This window comes from Gorilla gorilla, chromosome 9 (assembly GCF_029281585.2).
Source record: "Gorilla gorilla gorilla isolate KB3781 chromosome 9, NHGRI_mGorGor1-v2.1_pri, whole genome shotgun sequence".
Lineage (NCBI taxonomy): Eukaryota > Metazoa > Chordata > Mammalia > Primates > Hominidae > Gorilla > Gorilla gorilla.
Window position 1 is genome coordinate 41,856,165 of NC_073233.2, and position 21,302 is coordinate 41,877,466.

Below are 21,302 nucleotides of genomic sequence, written 5' to 3' on the forward strand. Positions count from 1 at the left end.
CTGGTGCCTTTTCTTGTTCCTCAAGTGGCTGCCCCAAACCTTTGGTAATTTCAAGCCCCAACCTCACTTCTACTCATTCTCAGCAGAGATTTCACTCCTTACTTCCCAGAGAAAACAGGCGAACTCACCAGCAGGAGGCAGACTAGGACTGTGGTTAAGAACAAGAGTAAGGGGTCTGGAATCATCCTGGGCTTTACCCCAAAGTGTACGGCCTCAGGCAAGTTACTTCACAGCTCTGAGCCTCAGTTTCATTATCTATAAAATGGGAGTATGTATTTTCATAGGGTGATTGTACAGATAAAACAAGACATGGCACATAAAGTGCTCAGCACAGTTCCTACCATATAATTACTAACAAACAAGATATGCTACCTATAAATAATTCTTTTCGTCCTGTCTCAGCCTAGGACAGAAAAGGAAGCTCCCTCTCCTTTAACTCTCACTTTTGTTCTTGATCTCATAGGAAGTTCTTCTCCTTCAGGATAACATGGTCTTAACTTCTTCAGTTAGTCTTACTCTAATATCTAATATCTTTAATCTCTCCTACTGACACTTTACTCACATTAGCTTAAAACCTGTTTAACCCTTTCCCATCTTTTTTTTTTTTTGAGAGAGAGACAGAGATGAGGTCTTGCTCTGTTGCTTAGGCTGGAATGCAGTGGTGCAATCATAGCTCACTGCAGCTTCAAAATCCTTGGCTGCAGAAGCGATTCTCCCTCCTCAGTCGCTTGAGTAGCTAGAACTACAGGCATGCACCACCATGCCTGGCTGAATTTTTTTAATATTGTGTAGAGACAGAATCTTGTTTTGTTGATCAGTCTGGCCTTGAACTCTTGTCCTCAAGTAACCTGACTGCCTCATCCTCCCAAAGTGCTGGGGTTACAGGTATGAGCCACTGCACCCGGCCTTTCCCATCTTAATTGGTATTTTTCCACAGCTGTTTATTTACTCATATAAACCATCACCTTAATTCTCCCCTTCCTTGCTTGATTAAGCTTATTTAAAAGTTGTCTGTATTCTTTTTGTCCATTTTTCACACTTCAAATCTTGCCTTTTTTTTTTTTTTTTTTTGGAAACTGTCTCACTCTGCCCAGGCTAGAGTGTCAGTGGCATAGCTAATTTTGTATTGTTTGTAGAGACAGGGTTTCGCCATGTTGCTCAGGCTGGTCTCGAACTTCTGGGCTCAAGTAATCCACTGCCTTGGCCTCCCAAAGTGCTGAGCTTTCAAGCATGAGCCACTGCGCCCTGCCAAATCTTTATATGCAACTGCTATTGCTCAGGTCACCAATTGCATGCTAGCCATCAAATACAAAAACCTCTTTACTGCCTTCATCCTATGTGACCTTTCTGCCTTTGAAACACTGCCCCCAGCTTCCAGAACCCTACTCCTTCCTGGTTCTCCTCCTATCTCTCTATCTTTTCCCATCTCCTTCCTGGTTTTCTCTTCCTTTCCTTTTACATCTGTTGCTATTTCCTCTGCCCACGGTGCTCTGTTCACCTCATGCTTCCATCTATAACAGCCATAGGCATATCTCAAGTCTCCAAAATTCTCTTGAGCTCTAGGCACTTATTTCCCACTGTCTGCAGGGTCTCTTATAGATGTCCAGATTCCAACTTATCTCACGTGGAACTCACCTTCTCTCCACCACCAAACCTCTTCCCTTTTATTACTCACTTAACAGCATCAACTTCTAGACAGTTAATCAAACTAAGAATTTGAAAGGCAAACTCTTGAGATTCCTTACCCCAACCTTCAGTGAGTCTTGAGTCCTGCCACTCCTTCCTTCAAGCTCTTCTCACTCTAGTCTCCCTTCTTCATCCCCTGAAGCACTGCAATCGCACTCCTAATGGCTACCTTTGGATATGGTCTTCCTCCACTCCAGCGGAGTTATGCTACAAGAGTTATCTGTCAAATGGTACTCCCCGGATTAAACCATCCATCATCTCAGAACCATGTCTAAGCTCTGAGCCCTGGCACACTATGCCCTTCATAGTCAGGGCTTGCCACCCCAAGACCATCACCTTGCTCTAATCATACCTCATGTCACATGCTTCCTTGAACACACCTTGCATTTTCACACCCTGACCATACTATCCCTCTCCCTGAAATATCTTCCTGCTCTGCCAACTGAAGAGCAAAGGCATAGCTCAACCTTCACTTCCTGTCTGCAACTTTACCTCCCTCTCCCTGTCATTAACTGTTCTGTTAGCTAGTTCTCAGAGCACTTGGTCCATCCTCTACTTCACCACTCTTCCTTGGTTCCCCACTGCACTTGCAATAGCATCTAAATTCCTTACCTAGCTTACCTACCTACAAGGCTGTATTAATCTGTTCCCACACTGCTAAGAAAGACATAGCTGAGACTGGGTAATTTGTAAAGGGAAGAGGTTTAATGGACTCACAATTCCACATGCTGGGAAGGCCTTGCAATCATGGCAGAAGGCAAGGGAGAAGCAAAGGCACATCTTACATGGCAGCAGGCAAGAGAGCTTATGCAGGGGAACTCCTGTTTATAAAACCATCAGATCTCCTGAGACTTATTCACTACCATGAGAACAGTATGGAGGAAACTACCCCTATGATTCAATTATCTCCACCTTGCCCCACCCTTGACACACGGGGATTATTACAGTTCAAGCTGAGATTTGGGTGGGGACACAGACAAACCATATCAAAGGTGTGACCACACTCCTGCCTACCACTCCAACCCCATCAAATCCCCCTTTCCCTCTCATGTGCACAGAGAAAGAGCACTCTTCCATATGATCCAAAGCAGGGAAAAACCCAAAGTGATCTTACATAATCCAAAGGTCAATGTGAAATCTAAAGCTGTGCACTACAGCTCTAATTACGACTATCTCAAACTATTATTGAAAGTAGTTTTGTCAGGCATGGTGGCATGTGCCTGCAGTCCCCGTTACTTGAGAGGTTGAATCAGGAGGATTGCTTGAGCACAGGAATTTGAGGCCAGCCTGGGCAACATAGTAGGACCCCATCTCAGAAGAAAGGAAAATAAATGAAAGGAAGAAGAGTAGTTTTATTTCTGAATCACCTAACAATTCAGTAATTAAGGGGCATATAGGATAACAGTGACATATTTATTGCATGAATTGAGCTTTTACTATTGTCAGAGCACTAAGTGCTTCACACACATTATCTCATTTAATCCTCAACTCAACCTTATGAAGTTGGCAGCATTATTCTCCTTTTTTATAAAAGGACACTGATATTAGCAAGGTTAGATGACTTGTCCAAGGTCATACTGGCAGTGACAGACAAAATCATTATTTAAACCCAGGTCTGTTTCATTCTAGAGCTTGTATTCTGCTCATTATGCAATACAGTCTCCATAGATCAGCTGCCAAAGAAGACCAGGGTTAAATCTTGCAGCTAACCTACCTGGAACATAATCTGCCAGGTACTGAATTAAATTTATGAGAAACCACCTAAAATGGCATCGAAGTTTTAAATCAGCAACCAAGACCAACACTTAAAAAGTATCTGTATTATGGATAACTGAACTCCCCAGTTCACCTGGAAGTGCCAACAAGCCCCTTCTCCTCCTGGTATAGTTGAGTTTCTCAGCTGCAGACCATATACTCATCCTTAGCCACAGAGTCTTGAAACTGATGGTATTTCAGTACAGATTTTATCAGTCAAAGATACCAACCACACTCCATCCTCCATCTCTGTAAACTGGAAATATCATTCATAGGAGTAAAATTAGACTGCAAGACCATTCTAACTGCTTCTGATTCAAGTTGGAAGCATATGGAATAAGTTAGTGAAATAAAAGCTATTTGTACATTGCTTGAGATACAGACTCTCAGAGGGACATTCATCATTCAGGGCACTGCGGAGGGGAATCTTGGACTGAAAGAGAGATTAGATTTCCTCTCCATTTTCAAAGAACTGTTGAAACTCACAGAACTCTAATAAAAACTAAGTAATTCTTTCAGATCAAGCAGATCCCAGAAAGAATCTCTTTCCTCGGACAAAAGGCATGCTAGCAATTTGCTGTGGGTTGCAGGAATTTAATTCAGGATTCAAGAAATTTACCAACAGAAATTCATATGTACAGTGCACTACAGACAACATTTCTGAAGACTTATTCACTGTTTGCTGACCAAGGCTACCATGCAATTGCTTCTGGAATGCATAGAGCAGAAAGCCTTGGCCTCACTTAGAAAGAGGAGATTGAAGAGTAGACATAAACCTCCTGTGGCCAAGAATTCAAACAAATGTTCACAATCCACACCTTGCAGATGGAAATCCATCTTTGTTTTTATAGTTTTACCTAGAAAGCCCTCTGGCTGCAGGCTTTCCAAAACTCAGATTCCAAGGAGATAAATTTTGGTCCATCATAAGCTGAGGCTTTAAGACAGTGTGCACTAGAGATGGAGCTAGGTCAAGGTCTACTTACGCATGCAGTCTCCTCCGTACCAGCCTGCTCGGCACTCTGCACAGTAGAACCCCTTCACATAGAAGTCATCCAAGGTACCCCCCCATGAGCCATTTCGGCAGCTCTTGCAGTTTTCAAAGATGGTACAACCTGAAACATTCCCAAGAAGAGGAGTGTTAGGCCAAAGCACCTGCGAGTTCTGATCAGCTGCATGGGAGCACAACTGCACCTTCTCAGGGCCCTGTCTCAACTAAGAGCATCTGGGCCTAGAAAGGTGTCAGAGCCCAGACGAAGAACCTCTCATCTCAAGGAAACTGCTAGAGGCACCAGAATTCAGACTGGGGAGTTTAGAATGGTGGTCTCAACGAGTATCCCAGGTAGTGGCTGCTGTTTTCAAGTAACATGAAATTGCCTGCAGGAAACAGAAGAATCTATCAATATAGAGTCTTTTGTATAAATGTTACGTGTTTATTGTGGAATTTTTAGAAAATTTAGACCAGCAAAAAGAATTAAATAAAAAATATCTAAAACCCCATCACCCAGGCTATTGCTAACAGTCTTTCTCTGCCTATATACACATACATGTTTTAAATTAGACTTATATTACTTATGGTACATTGTTTTTGTAACTTACTTTTGAATTTCATAATAGACAGTAAATATCTTCCTGCCATATACTTCCGTAATGAAAGCATGCCATTGGAAACAACTCTCCTGTCTAATCATAGGCTCACCGTGGAATGTGTCGGGCTCCCCACAACCAGCAGGCCACACCAGAGGGGTCTGTGTGATTCCCCAACAAGGACCAGTTTAAAAACATGGCCTCTTGAGGGAGAGGGGGGTCACGAGAAAAAGTACAAATGATTCAATCCCACTTAACAAAATAGAGAACTAAGTTCTGGCTCTGCCATTGTGCAGCTGTGTGTCCTTGGGCAAATTGTTTAAGCTTTCAGTCACTCAGTGTCCTCATTTGTCAAACTGGGTGATATGATTTGGATCTGTGTCCCCACCCAAAGAAGCCAGAGCATCGGACTTGACTCTGTTCTTCCCTTCCCTCTCCTATCCCACCCGATAGATCCCAACGTGTGGTCAATTCCATTCTCAGATCCCAAATCCCTCTACCTCTCACCATCCATAGAGCTTCTACCTTTATTAAGGTCCCCATTATTTCTCTCCTGCCTCTAGTCATGCGTGTCCTCCAATCCTTTCCCCATACTACAGCTAAAGAGAAAAATCTGCTTTCCCTTCTTTACTAAAAGATTTCCAATGTTATCAAAATATCTTCAGTATATAGCCTAAACTTTGAAGCACAGTTTGCAAAGCACTTCAGGATCTGGCTCTTGTTCCTCCCTTCAGAGTGCTCTCTCTTAATCTTTTCTCATTCATTAATTCCCTCTCACTCTCCCTCTCCTTCTCCCTCCCTCTCTCCATCTATCCAGGTCTCTCATCACATACACATTTCTCCTGCCGGACTGTGCTAGTTGCATCTCCCAAAACCCATGCTTCCTCTTGCCACAGGACCTTCGCACATGTTATCCTCTGTGGCTTGACTTCTCCTCCCCATCCCCCTCACCTTGTTTAGTCTGCTTCTCCCATCAGCATGCTCACCACCTTCTCTAGTAAGTCTTCACTGACTTTCCTCCCACCTGCCCCCATTCCCATCCATGTTGCCATAGTACCCCATGCTTCTCTATCATAGCACTTACTACACTGTATGGTAGCTGCCTGTTCTCCATATCCCCCCAGGCTATAAGCTCTGGGAATGCCGGAAGTGTGTCTTTTGTTTTATCATTGTATTCCCAGTACCCCACATGGTACATAAAGCTGCTCAGTCAGCTTGTTAAATGAATGAGTGAATGAATTCAAAGTTTCACAAGTTTAACACTGAAAAGAGTACTGACTCCTTTAATTCCTGTGCCTTTAGTTAGAATGGGCTGAATTGTGTCACTTTTCGTAATCATGGCACCACAGCCTCCTGATGGCTGCCTGCTAGAATTCAGGCGTTCAGCCTGTTCATGTTCATTACCTCCAACAACATGAAGGCAACCTGAAGTCTCCCATTCCACACTCACCTGGGTGGATCAGGCAGGAGTCACACTCATTCTCCTCATTCCTGCAGCAAGGGATGGTATAACCCACGACTTCCTTCTTTCCAGGGCAGACGCACTCAATCTGATCATATTCACAGCACTCCCGACACATGATATTCCACTCTGCTCCAGGGCAGGCTTCATTAATGACTGTGTACTCTGAAATGGAAAACCAGCAGGTGAGGCTAGGTCCTGGCAGGGAGTGGTAAGACTCTTGTTTGTTTGTTTGTTTGTTTGTTTGTTTGTTTGTTTGTTTGTTTTGAGACGGAGTCTTGCTCTGTAGCCCAGGCTGGAGTGCAGTGGCGCGATCTCGGCTCACTGTAAGCTCCGCCTCCCGGGTTCACGCCATTCTCCTGCCTCAGCCTCCCGAGTAGCTGGGACTACAGGCGCCCACCACTACGCCAGGCTAATTTTTTGTATTTTTAGTACAGACCGGGTTTCACCGTGTTAGCCAGGATGGTCTCGATTTCCTCACCTCGTGATCCACCCGCCTCCGCCTCCCAAAGTGCTGGGATTCCAGGCGTGAGCCACCGCACCCGGCCCAGGGAGTGGTAAGACTCTTAAGTACTCTACTTCTAAGAGGCAACCTCGCCCTATAAATGCATTGCCCTGCCCGAATGAGAAAGAAGACCCATGTGAATTCTTCCCAGGCCAATGTCTCCAAAGTAGGGAGACCTACCCCAAGGAATATTTAAAACCACGCATGGGAGCATAGATGAAGTTTGTTATAACTGCTATTCATTTTTATTTTTATCTTTAAAAAAAGAAATCAAGTTTCATCAATATATAATCTAGGTGGATTGACAATAGAACCTGTATATAATTTATAAACCAGCACACATCTCTTAGGTGTCTATGCTCATTTATATTTTTGTTAGAATACATCAGGCCACTGTTTACGACTACATAGGTTGTGCACTGCACAGATCCATAGCGAGCCATTAAACTGCATGACTACATACTGCAGCCCAGGCATGTGGGCCATCAGAAAATTTGGAGACCAGTCTCCACACCAGGTCATTCAAGTGCAAGGCCAATTGCCAAGTAGAGACTATGTCATTTCTTCCAAACTTGGCCCCTCAGTATTTCAGCGTGCCATTTTCATAGTACCTTCAAAGCGAAAACCAATAGAAAAGACAAAAAATACCTTAATTAGTATGTTTGGGAGAATTTCACTGTTTTACAATGGTGAACTCATTAGCCCAACTTCATTCAGGCGCCAAGTGCAACTGAGTGTTCTTTCTCATAAGAAAAAAAAAATCCCTTTCTGGGCAGGATTTTTTCCTTCTCATTTTCTTTTTTTATATATACCTTCAGTAAAGAGAAAAACCATCTGGCAAAACCTATAAGAGGAATCAGTCAGAGGCTGCCCGGAAGAAGTCAGGCTAAGAAACAGACCTTCTAGTTTTGATTTCCTCTTCTTTTTCCCCACTCTCTATTTCTAAAAATTTTGCACAAAGATGACAATTACAGCTGAAATGAATTGGATATTTGAGGAAGTGAATCTGGACAAGATCCCCACAAAACCTTCCCAAGAAACTCCAGGCAGGGATCACCAGCATGCTTCGTAGGCCCGCATAAATGAACTCTAGCACCTGCAGTGGCTTCTAAACCCTTGAATTTCATAGTTTCCTCCCCAAATTAGGAAGTGTGACACAGGGTTGATCACTCTCAATTTTCCAAGTAGAGCCATTTAAATAAACTATCATCATCTATCTTAGCCTCAGGTCAAAAGAACATGCTAATATCATAGAAGGCAGACTCGCTCAATGAGGGACAGTTATTTAAATGGAATAAATTTAGTTTCATGAAAATTTGACTTTTTAAATCATTTTTCCACAAATTAGTGAGCCAGAAAAGATCCTTACATTGGTGTTTGGGAATGAATGGCTACATCATCATAGCATAATCACCACTGAGATTTCTTTCCACCGCTACTGTCTGAGCCCCTTCAGGGTGACCACCACGACTTACTTAGCTGCGCTTCCCACATCTCTGATGTTTTACTGACAAAGTGAATGACTTCTAAAATCTGGATGAGAATTTAATGGTTAAAAGTGAGGAATAGCAGAAGGAAACATAGGAGTAAATCTCCATCCATGATCTTGGATTTGGCTATGGATTCTTAGACATGGCACCAAAAGCAGGAGCAACAAAATAAAAATGAATTAGACTTTATCAAAATTAAAAATGTTTGTGCAGCAAAGGACATTATCAAATAAGTGAAAAGACCACCCACAAAATGGGAGAAAATATCAGAAAATATTTCTGATAAAGGCTTGATATCCAGGACATATTTCTAAAACTCATACAACTCAACCATAAAAAAGACAATATAGTTTTTTAAATGAGCAAATGACTTGAATAGACATTTCTCCAAAGAAGCTATATAAACGGCCGACAAGCACACGAAAAGATGTTTAACATCACAAGTCATTTGGGAAATGCAAATCAAAATCACAATGAGCTACCACTTACTAGGGTGGCTATGATCCAAACCAAGGGAAAAATGGAAAACAAGTGTTGGCAGAGAAGTAGAGAAATTGGAACCCTTGTATATTGCTGATAGAAATGTGAAATGGTGCAGCCCCTATGGAAAACAGTTTGGCAGTTCCTCTAAAAGCTAAACAGAATTGCCCAGCAATTACACTTCTAGGTATAGATCTAAAAAATTGAAAACAGAGACTCAGAGACACTTGTATGCCAATGTTCATTCACAATAGCCAAAAGGTGGAAACAACTCAATTTTCCATCAAGAGACAAATGGATAAACAAAATGAGGTATATGGGCTGAACGCAGTGGCTCACACCTGTAATCCCAACACTTTGGGAGGCTGAGGCAGGCAGATCACTTGAGGCCAGGAGTGTGAGACCAGCCTAGCCAACATGGTGAAACCTCATCTCAACTAAAGATACAAAAAATTAGGTGGGAGCAGTGGTGCACACCTGTAATCCCAGCTAGTTAGGAGGCTGAGGCACGAGAATCGCTTGAACCCAGGGGCAGAGGTTGCAGTGAGCCAAGATTGTGTCATTGGACACCAGCCTGGGAAACAGACCAAGACTCTTGTCTGAAAATAATAGTAATAATAACAAATAATATAAAAAATAAAAAATGAGGTACGTGCATACAATGGAATATTATTCAGCCATGAAAAGAAATGAGGAGCTGCTAGGTGCTACAATGTAAATGAACCTTGAAATCATGCCAAGCAAAAGAAGCCAAACACAAAAGGACAAATACTGTCTGATTCCACTTAAATGCAATATCTACAATAGGCAAATTCATAGAGACAGAAAGTAGATTAAAGGTTACCAGGAGCTGGGGGAAAGCTGAATGGAGAGGTGTTGCTTAATGGTTACAGAGTTTCTGTTTGGGGTGGTGAACTAGATACAGGTGATGGTTGCACAATCACAGGAATCTAATTAATGCCACAGAATTATACACTTAAAATGGCTAAAATGGCACATTTTCTTAGCCTTCTCTATCCTTCCACTCCTCCTCTGATTATCTGCACTGGGCTTTAATTACCCCTTAGCTCTCCCTTCATTGTACATTTATATCTTCCTATAGGTAAAATGTTTTTGTGTGTCCATAAACCCTAAGACCATGTTGACCACTCTGAATTTTCAATAAATGGTGATTGATCAACTATAACATGTCACTGTACTGATATTTATTACTGTACTACATTATAACATTCAACTTCTCTTCTTTCTCATTGCAAGTAAAATATCTAAAAATTATAACTCAATACAGCTTTCTTTTTTATATATATAGCTTCTTTTTAACATAGAAAAAAATCATATTTTCAAAGGCTGAGAGAATGAAAGGAAGCCATCCAGTTAGAAAGAATAGCATACCCAAAGGCCACAGGATGGAAATAAACACAGGCCATATGCACAGGACAAAAACCAAGCTTGCTTGAAAGAAGCAAAGATTATGAATCCTGCGCAAGTTCTTGTTTACATCACATGCTCCTACCTGTGCCAAGTTTTCCTAGTGGAATGTGTGTTATTAATAATATGCTGTAGTTTTTAAAATCCATGTGGTATAGCCCATTATTCAAATTATTCAAATTTTGGTATTTGTGATACCAGGAAAGGGCACATTTTATGTTATCTATATATATATTACCACAATTAATTGTGAAAAGTCGAGGAGGGAGAGTGAGAGAGAACAAATTGGTTAGAGGCTCAAACATGGGAGTCGACAGACCTGGGTTTGGAATCTCCCTCTGCTACTTGCCTTGGCAAAGCTACGTTACTCTCTCAGTCTCAGTTTAGTATCCAGTAAAATGAGTACATTTTCTCCAATTTAGGCCTGTTGAAAATACTAGACAAAACAATGCGTATAAACAGCTTAGCGCAGCACCCAGTATGTACTAAACATTCAGAAACTAATAGCTTACAAAGAAAAAAAGAAAAACAATAGAGAATGCCCATATTTCTCAAGGATATTGTTTTTTACTTATGTCAGATCAATTTCTTGCTTAAAATGGTCACCTTGCTTCCCATCGCTTTTGCAGTAACCCTCAAATCCTCTGCCACAGCCCACAAGGCCTTTGAGGCCTATGCTCACCCGACTCCGTCCACCTTTTTCTGGCCACTGTTTCCCACCTTCTCTCCATTTCTCAAAACCACCAAGCTCTGGCCCACCTTGGGACTCCACATTTGCTTCTCCCAAGGCCTCCGTCTCAGGCCTTCACGTAAGTGACGCCTGTTCAGAGAGGTCCTCCCTGGCCTTCCCCTCTGAAATGCACACCCCTTCCATCCCATCCGTGGTTGTTTCTGTCTCACTATCCTATGTGTTTCCTTTCCTGGTCCTTACCACGGTTTAGAATCGTTTTCTGTTCTCATTTACCTGCTGACTGTCTGCCTCCCTTACATGCCCATAAGCTAACAGGAGCCACATCAAACTTGTTCACCACTGCCAGGGCAGGGCTGGCTGGCACACAGAGGTGCTGAATAAATATCTGTTGAATGAATTCGGCCTGAACTTAAGAGCTACCCTTCCTTCACTAGTCAAATATTTCCATCCAGTGGGTTCAGCTTGGAGCCATGAGCCAGGAGAGCCAGCTTTGCCTCTAACTTGTTGATACCAGAGCTGGGTGCCTTTCCTCCCACAGCGAAGTATCTAGACATGGGGGTCCAGGCGGCCTGCCTTGGGTTCATATTTCTGGACTCCAGCCCCCACCCTGTACAGATGTATGTTTGTTCCACTCTCTGAACAGCGAATATGCCCATGAGGTGTGGCTCATACCTCACCCCCTCCCTCTATTCACCCTGCGGCAAGCACTACATCCTTCTAGGTTTTCTAATAATTTTGTAAATACTAATAACTCAAGGGAGGACACCAACAGGATAAATAATTTGCAACTTTTATAAGATTCTGTACATCAACATGGAAGGCCATTTAAGGTTTGTTCCACTCCCTGTTTCCCCCTAAGCAGCAGATTCGTTCACCTCCGGCCTGTCACATACCAGGGGCCTCCGTTTACCCAAGAATTAATTCCCTAAAATAGCTTTATTGGCATTTCTCTTTACTCCATTACTGTTTACTTTAGAGATAAGATCCATTTCTCTTTACTCTAATGAGCAAGCCCACCTCTGCCCTCTTTACTTCATTATTATTTACTTTATAGGTAAGATCCATCTCAGTCTAAGGGAATGACCCAGGGAATCCTGGCAGAAGGGATTTTACAGATGTGACTAATTTAAGAATTTTGAGATGAGAGGCACATGCTGTAATATCCAGGTGGAACCAATGTAATCACAAGGACCCCCGTAAGAGGGAGGCTGGATGGTCAGAGTCAGAAAGGAGGTGTGCCGACAGAAATGGAGGTTGGAGTGATGTCCTTTGAAGATGGACTGTAGAACCACAACTCAAGGAGGCAGGCAGCCTCTAGAAGTCTGAAAAGGCAAATAAACAGATTCTCCCGTGGAGCATCCAGAAGGAATGCAGCCCTGCCAACCCTTTGATTTTAGTCTTGTAAGATTCACTTTAGACTTCTGACCTTCACGACTGGAAGGTAATATATGTGTGCTGTTTTAAAGCCCTAAAGTTGTGGTAATTTGTTACAGTATCAGTAGCGGACTAACATACTGGGACTTCTTGAAAGAAAGGTTAGCCCACAGCAAGTCTTTGAATCACTCTGTTCCTCATTTTCTCCACTGAGCACAATGCCAAGAGCAAGGGTGAATCGATGAACTCATTCTTTTGTTTTTCAAGTATTTATTGAGTGTTGACTACATCCTAGGCAAGAGATGGGGCGCTGGAATACAATAGAAAAAAAATAGACATCATCACTAGCCCGATGGTGCTCACAGTTCAATAGAGAAGACATTGGTCAAACGACCCCACAAATACATAATCATAAACCACAACAGGGAAAACTTAGAATGCTACAAGAATGAATGAGTGGTCATGAAGGGGCATTAGCACCAAATCTACCGACCTCGTTGGGTTAGGGAGGTTTAAATAAAATTACAGAAAGAAATCCATCTACAGCTATGCATTGCTTAATGACAGGGATACGTTCTGTGAAATGTGTCATTAAGCAATTTCATCGTTGTGTGAACATCAGAGTGTATTTACACAAATCTAAGTGGCATAGCCTACTACACACCTACACACAGGCTACAAACCTGTATAGCATGTTACTGTACTGAATACTATAGGCAATTGTAATACAACAGTAAGTACTGGTGTATCTAAACATATCTAAACAGAAAAAATATGGTATAAAAGATTTAAAAAATGGAACAGCTGTATAAGGCACTTACCATGAACAGAGCTTGCAGGACTGGAAATTGCTCTGGGTGAGTCAGTGAGTGAGTGGTGAGTGAATGTGAAGGCCTAGGACATCACTGTACACTACTGTAGACTTTATAAACACCATACACTTAGCCCACACTCAATTTATCAAAAATATTTGCTTCAGTAATAAATTAACCTTAGTTTTCTGTAACTTTTTAATTTTATAACCTTTTTTTTCTTTTTATTTTGAGACAGGGTCTCACTCTGTCACCCAGGCTGGAGTGCAGTGGCACAATCTCGGCTCACTGCAACCTCCGTTTCCCAAACTCAGGCGATCCTCCCACTTCAGCCTCCCAAGTAGCTGGAACTGCAGGCATGTGCCACCAGGCCCAGCTAATTTTTGTATTATTTTTGTAGAGACAGGGTTTCATCATGTGGCCCAGGCTGGTTTTGAACTCCCGGGCTCAAGTAATTCACCTGCTTTGGCCTCCCAAAGTGTTGAGATTACAGGTGTGAGCCACTGCACCCAGCCAATAAACTTTTTAGTGTTTATTTTTTGAGTCTTTTACAACAGCTCAAGACACAAATACATGTACAGTTGTACAAAAATATTTTCTTTATGTTTTTATACTATATGCTTTTTTCCTGTTTTTAATTTTTTTTTTTTTTTTTACTTTTTAAACTTATTTCTTGAAAACTAAGACACAAACATACATATTAGCCTAGGCCTACACAGGGGTCAGGATCACTGCTCCTACATATGAGTAAGAACACGCAATATTTATGGTTCTGTGCTTGCTTATTTCACCTAACATGATAACCTCCAGTTCTATCCATGTAGCTGCAAATAAGAGGATTTCATTCTTTTGTATAAATAAATAATATTCCCTTATATATAGGTGCCACATTTTCTTTCACCAATCATCCACCGATGGGTACTTAGGTTGATTCCATATCTTGTCTATAATGAATAGTGCTGCAATAAACATAAGAGTGGAGATGTCTCTTTGATATATTTCCTTTTGGATATATTCCCAGTAGCGGAATTGCTGGATCACACGGTCGTTCTATTTTTAGTTTGCTGAGAAACCTCCATACAGTTTTCCATAATGGCTGCACTAATATACATTCCCACCAACACTGTACCAGGGTCCCTCTTTATGTCTTCACCAGCATGTTATTGCCTGCCTTTTTGATAAAAGCGATTTTAACTGGGTTGAGATGATATCTCATGGTGGTTTTCATTTGCATTTCTCTGCATTTTTTTCATATACCTGCTGGCCATTTGTATGTCTACTTTTGAGAAATGTCTATTCAGATCTTTTGCCCATTTTTAAATTTAATTAACTAATTAATTAATTTTTAAGTTCCGGGGTACATGAGCAAGATGTGCCGGTTTGTTACATAGGTAAACATGTGCCATGATGGTTTGCTGCACCTATCAACCCATCACCCAGGTATTAAGCCTGGCATGCATTAGCTCTTTTTCCTAATGCTCTCCCCCAACCCACCTTCCTCCGACAGGCCCCAGTGTGGGTTATTCCCCTCCCTGTGTCCATGTGTTGTCATTTTTCAGCTCCCACTTATAAGTGAGAACATGCAGTGTTTGGTTTTCTGTCCCTGTGTTAGTCTGCTGAGGATAATGGCTTCCGGCTTCATCCATGTCCCTGCAAAGGACATGATCTCGTTCCTTGTTATGGCTGCATAGTATTCCATGGTGTATATGTACCACATTTTCTTTGTCCAGTCTCTCATTGACGGTTTTGCCCATTTTTAAATCAGATTTTTTTTGATATTGAGTTGTTTTAGCACATTGTATCTTCTGCTTATTAATCCCTTGTCAGATGGATAGCTTGTAAATATTTTCTCTCATTCTGTGGTTGTCTCTTCAATTTGTTGATTGTTTCCTTTGCTGTGCAGAAGCCTTTAAGCTTCATGTATTAATAATCCCAGTTGTCAATTTTTGCTTTCATTGCTGTGCTTTTGACGTTTTCCCCAAAAAATCTTTGCCCAGATCAATGTCCTGGAGCATTTCCCCAATGTTTCCTTTTAGTAGCTTCAGAGTTTCATGTTGGATTTAGTTTTTAATTCATTTTGATTTGCTTTTGTGTATAAGAAATAAGGGTCAAGTTTCATACTTCTGCATATACATATCCTGTTTTCCTGGCACTATTTATTGAAGAGACTGTTCTTTTCCCCATTGTATGTTCTTGGTACCTTTGTCAAAAATGAGGTAGCTATAAGAAATGTGGGTTTGTATCTGGGTTCTCTATTCTGTTTCACTGGTCTATGTGTCTACTATTATGTAAGTACCAGGCTGGTTTGGTTACCACAGCTTTGTAGTGTACTTTGAAGTCATGTAGTGTGATGTCTCCAGCTTTTTTTTTTTTTTTCTTGCTCAGGATTGTTTTGACTATTCAGAATCATTTGTGATTCCATATCAACTCTAGGATTGTTTTTTCTATTTCTGTGAAGAATGTAATTGGTATTTTGATTAACAGTTGCACTGAATCTATAAATTGCTTTGAGTAGTATTGTCATTTTAATGGTATTAATTCTCCCAATCCATAAGCATGCAATATCTTTACATTTTTTGTGACCTCTTTAATTTCTTTCATCAGTGTTTCATAGTTTTCCTTGTATAGCTCTTTCATTGCTCTGGTTAAATTGACTCCTAGGTATTTTATATTCTTTGTTGCTATTGTAAGTGGGTTACTTTCTTGATTTGTTTTTCAGATTATGTTGGTGTATATAAATGCTACTGATTCTTATAGGTTGATTTGTATTTTATGACTTTACTGAATTCATTTATCAGTTCTAACAGTTTTTTGGTAGAGTCTTTAGTTTTTTTTAAATATAAGATTATTTGTTCTGCAAGCAAGGCTAATTTGACTTCTTCCTTTCCAAGCTGGATGTCCTTGATTTCTTTCTCTTGTCTAATTGCTCTGGCCAACACTCCCAGTATTATAATGAATAATAAAAGTGCTGAAAGTGGGCATCCTTGCCTTGTTCCCAATCTTAGACGGAAACCTTTCCATTTTTTCCCCATTAAATATGATATTGGCTGTTGGTTTGTCACATATGGCCTTTATTATTTTGGACTTTGTTCTTTCTATGCCTAGTTTTTTCAGGGTTTTTATCATGAGGGGATGTTGAATTTTATCAAATGCTTTTTCAGCATCTATTGAAATGATCACATGGTTTTTGTTCTTGGTTTTTTTGATGCATGTATCATGTCTGTTTATTTGCATATTATTTGAATCATCCTTGCATCCTTGGGATGAATCCCACTTGATCATGGTGAATGATCCTTCTAATGTGTTGTTGAATTCAGTTCGCTAGCATTTTGTTGAAGATATTTGCATCTGGGCTCATCAGTGATATTCGCCTCTAGTTATCTTTTTTGCTGTTGTTCTATCCTCGTCTGGTTTTGATAATAGGGCAATGCTAGCCTCATAGAATGAGTGTGGAAATATTCCCTCTTCGATTTTTTTGGTAGAGTTTAAGGAAAATTGGTATTAATTTTTCTTTAAACGTTTGGTAGAATTCAGCAGTGAAGCCATCAGATGGTCCTGGGCTTTTCTTTGATGGGAGACTTTTTATTACAGCTTCAACCTTGTTACTCACTATTGGTTTGCTGGGGCTTTCTATTTCTTCCTGGTTCAACCTTGGTAGGTTCCAAGTGTCCAGGAATTTATCCATTTCTTCTAGGTTTTCCAATTTGTTGGATTATAGTTGTTCATAAAAGTCTCTAATAATTCTCTGTGTTTCTGTGGTCTTGGTTATGTCTTTTTTCATTTCTAATTTTATTTAATTGGGATTCCTCTTTTTTTAATTTTAGTTTAAGGTTTGTTGATTTTATCTTTTCAAAAAACCAACTTTTTGTTTCATTGCTCTTCTTAATTTTTTTAGTCTCGATTTAATTTATTTCTGCTCTAATCTTTATATTTCTTTCCTTCTACTTACTTGGGGATTTTTTTGTTGTTCTAGTTCCCTGAGGTGCATTGTTAGGTTATTTGAAGTCCTACCACTTTTTTGGTGTAGGTGTTTATTGCTCCAAACTTCTCTCTTAATACCATTTTTGCTGTACCCCATAGATTTTGGTATGTTGTATTTCCATTTTCATTTGTTTGAAGAAATTTTTAAATTTTTCTTAATTTCTTTATTGACTCATTCGTCATTCATAGGCACATTGTTTAATTTCCATGTATTTGCATATTTTCCAAGGTTCCTCTTGTTATTTATTTCTAGTTTTATTCCACTATGGTCAGAAAAGATAGCTGATATAATTTCAACTGTTTTGAATTTGTTGAGAGTTGCTTTATGGTCTATTCTGGAGACTGTTCCATGTTCTGATGAAAATAATGTGTATTCTGTAGCAACTGGGTGAAATCTACTGGGTAAATGTCAGCTGGGTCCATCCAATGTTTCTTTATTTTTGGATTGAATGATCTATCCATTGCAGGGAGTAGGGTGTTGAAGTTCCCTACTGTTATTGTATTGCAGTCTAACTCTCCCTTTAGATCTATTAATGTTTTCTTTATATACTTGGGTGCTCTATTGTTGGGTGCATGCATTGTTGGGTGCATAGATATTTATAGTTGTTATATTCTCTTGCTGAATTGACTTCTTCATATTATATAGTGACCTTCTTTGTCTCTTTTCACAGTATTTAACATGTATGCTATTTTATCAGATAGAAGTATAACTACTCTTGCTCTTTTTTGGTTTCTACTTGCATAGAATTTCTTTTTTCATCCCTTCACATTCAGTCTGTATCTCTATAAGTGAGGTGGGTTTCTTGTAGGCAGCATATAATTGAGTCTTGTTTCTTATCCATTCAGTCATTCTATGTCTTTTAATTTTGGAGAATTGAGCTCATGTAAATTTAGAGTTGTTATTGATAAGTAAGTACTTCTATTGCCATTTTGTGGCTTGTTCTCTGTTTGTCATGTAACTCATCTCTTCCTTTGTTCCTTTTTTACTGTCTTCCTTTGTGGTTAAGGGTTATTCTCAGGTAGTATGTTTGAATTCACTGCTTTTTATTTTTAATGTATCTATTACAGATTTTTTTTCATTGAGTTACCATGAGATTTACAAAAATATCTTATAGATATAACAAATTATTTTAAACAGATGACAACTTACCTTAGATCACTAAAAAAAAAAAAAAGGAACAAAGAAAGAAAACAGCTTTTAAAAAATTCTACAATTTAATTCCATCCCTCCCACATTTTAACTTTTTGTTGTCTCAATTTACATATTTTTACACTGCCTATTTCTTAACAAATGGCTGTACTATTATTGCTTTTGACAGATTTGTCTTTTAGGCTTCATACTAGAGTTATGAGTGAATGACCCACCACAATTTTAGTATTAGAGTATTCTGGGGTTATTTGTGTATTTAATTTTACCAGTGGGTTTTATACCTTCGAAAAAATTTTTTTTTGCAGGTTAGTGTTTTTTTGTTTTGTTTTGTTTTTGTTTTTCAGATTAACTAACTTCTGTTAGCATTTCTTGTAAGATGGGTCTGGTGGTGGTAATTCTCTCAGCTTTTGTTTATCTGAGAAAGACTTTATCTCTTTTTCATATTCAAAGGGTAGCTTTGCTGGATGCCATATTCTTGGGTGGCAGGGTTTGTTTTTTTTTCAGCACTTTGAACATGTTGTCCTCCTCCACCATGACCTGAGTGGTTTCCATTCAGAAGTCTGTTGTCAGACAAATTGGAGCTCCTTTTATATGTTATTTGCTTCTTTTCTCTTACTGCTTTTGGGGTCCTCTCTTTGTCCTTGACTTTTAAGAGTTTGATTAGCATGTGCCTTAGGGTAGTCTTATTTGGGTCAAACCTGTTTGGTGTTCTCTGACCTTCCTGCATGTGGATATTTATATCTTTCTTAAGTTTGGAAAGATTTTTTGTTCTTTTTTTTGAATAAGCTTTCTACGCTTTGCTCTTGTTCAACTCTCTCTCGGATACCAATAATTCTTAGATTTATTCTTTTGAGGTAATTTTCTATATTGTACAAATCATCTTTGTTCCTTTTCTTTCTTTTTTCTCCTCTATTTTCAAATAGCCTGATTTTTTTTTTTTTTTTTTTGACAGAGTTTTGCTCTTGTTGCCCAGGCTGGAGTGCAATGGTGCAATCTCAGCTCACTGCAACCTCTGCCTCCCAGGTTCAAGCGATTCTCCTGCCTCAGCCTTCCCAAGTAGCTGGGATTATCGGCATGCACCACCAAGCCCGGCTAATTTTGTATTTTTAGTAGAGATGGGGTTTCTCCATGTGGGTCAGGCTGGTCTCGAACTCCCGACCTCAGGTGATCTGCCCACCTTGGCCTCCCAAAGCACTGGGATTACAGGCATGAGCCACCATGCCCAGCCTCAAATAGCCTGACTTTGAACTCACTGATTCTTTCCTCTGTATGATCCATTCTGCTGTTGAAAGCCTCAAATAAATTTTTCAGTTCAGCAGATGTATTTCTCAGTTCCAAGATTTCTGTTTGGTTTCTTTACTATTATTTAATCTCTTTGTGAAATTTTTCTGATAAATTTCTGAATTAATAGTCTGTGTTATCTTAGCAATCACTGAGATTCTCTAAAACTGCTATTTTAAATTCTTGGTCAGAGCTCACATATTGCCATCTCATTAGGGTCAGTCACTCTCCCTTGTTTTGTCCATTTGGGGAAGTCATGGTTCCCTGTTTGCTGTTGTTTTTTGTGCACATCTTTGTTTTTGCATTGAAGGATTAATTATTTTAGTCTTCTCTGTATGGCTTGTTTTATTTTTTATTGGGTATGTTTGCTTAGAAATTCTTTGTAATTTACCTATTGAAATCTTTTTTTTTTTTTTTCCTGCTGAGTTACTACTTCTTTTTGGGCAGTAGATGGTGTCTTAAGCCCAGATTTGCCTTGGCTCTAGTAAACAAACAGAAAACTGCCTGTTTCAAATTGGGGAATTCCCAAAAGGAATATCCCAATAGTTTTGAAAGGCTGGCTAGGAGTTCATGCCTGGGGAACTTGTGGATGTACCTCCTGCAGCATAGTGCCACTGCATCACCACTCTGATTTGGTGTTTCTTTTTTCTGCGTTAAAGAGCAGAATTTCCAGGGCTGTGGATGGTAGTCCTTTCTTTCTCTGGCTTGTCTCTGGCTGTTGCCAGGGGTATTTTTCCCTTCAGGTACTTACAATGGTTCCTGTGCACTTTGAGGCAGGAAAGGATCTCTTGTCAAAGAACCCAAGATGGTGGGGAAGCTGGTTATCCACCTCAATATCAGTTTTTCCAGTGTAGAAACCATGAGTCAGAAGAAAATTTTCAACATGCTTTGTGTTGGGAAGACTGTGGAGAGGGACATTATGGATATGGAAGTTCAATTCTCTTACCATCTGCTCAGAGTTTTTTCACTTCTCTGTGGCCCTTGAAACTCAGTCATCCCCATATTTGAGTTCTGGGACTTTGCTGCTGAAAATCTCAGTGCTATATATTTACTTTTGGTTTTGTGTCAGGAGAGTGAAGCTAGCTTGCTTCTATGCCACCATTTTGGAAGCAGGAACCTCCATTATAATCTTTTTTTTTTTTTTTTTTACTTTTACTTCAGGTTCAGGGGTACATGCACAGGTTTTTTTATGTAGGTAAACTATGTATCATGCAGGTTTGGTGTACAGATTATTTCATCACCCAGGTAATAAGCATAGTACCTAAGAGATATCTTTTTATGCTCATTCTCCTCCCGCCCACCACCTGCAAGTAGGCCCCAGTGTCCATTGTTCCCTTGTTTGTATCCATGTGTACTCATTGTTTAACTCCCACTTATAAGTGAGAACATGGAGTGTTTGGTTTTCTGTTCTTGTGTTAGTTGACTTAGGATAATGGTCTCCAGCTCCATCCATGTTGCTGTGAAGGACTTGATATCATATTTTATGGCTGTGTAGTATTCCATAGTGTATATGTACCACATTTTCTTTATCGAGTCTACCATTGATGGGCATTTAGGTTGACTCCATGTCTTTGCTATTATGAATAGTGCCCTCTATTAAAAAATTATGAGAACACCATCATA

The 21,302-nt window shown here is 40.0% G+C and overlaps 1 protein-coding gene across 2 annotated transcripts in view; it reads right to left on the reverse strand.

Moving 5' to 3' along the window:
• PAMR1 (peptidase domain containing associated with muscle regeneration 1) overlaps positions 1 to 21,302 on the reverse strand; it is a 94,239-nt gene that overhangs the window by 55,892 nt on the left and 17,045 nt on the right. For both annotated transcript variants that reach the window (XM_004050946.5, XM_004050945.5), the window contains exons 2-3: positions 6,476 to 6,652; positions 4,425 to 4,553 (exon numbers count right to left, since the gene is read on the reverse strand). In XM_004050946.5, the coding sequence (XP_004050994.3) occupies positions 4,425 to 4,553; positions 6,476 to 6,652 (306 nt within the window). The remainder of the gene's footprint in view (positions 1 to 4,424; positions 4,554 to 6,475; positions 6,653 to 21,302) is intronic.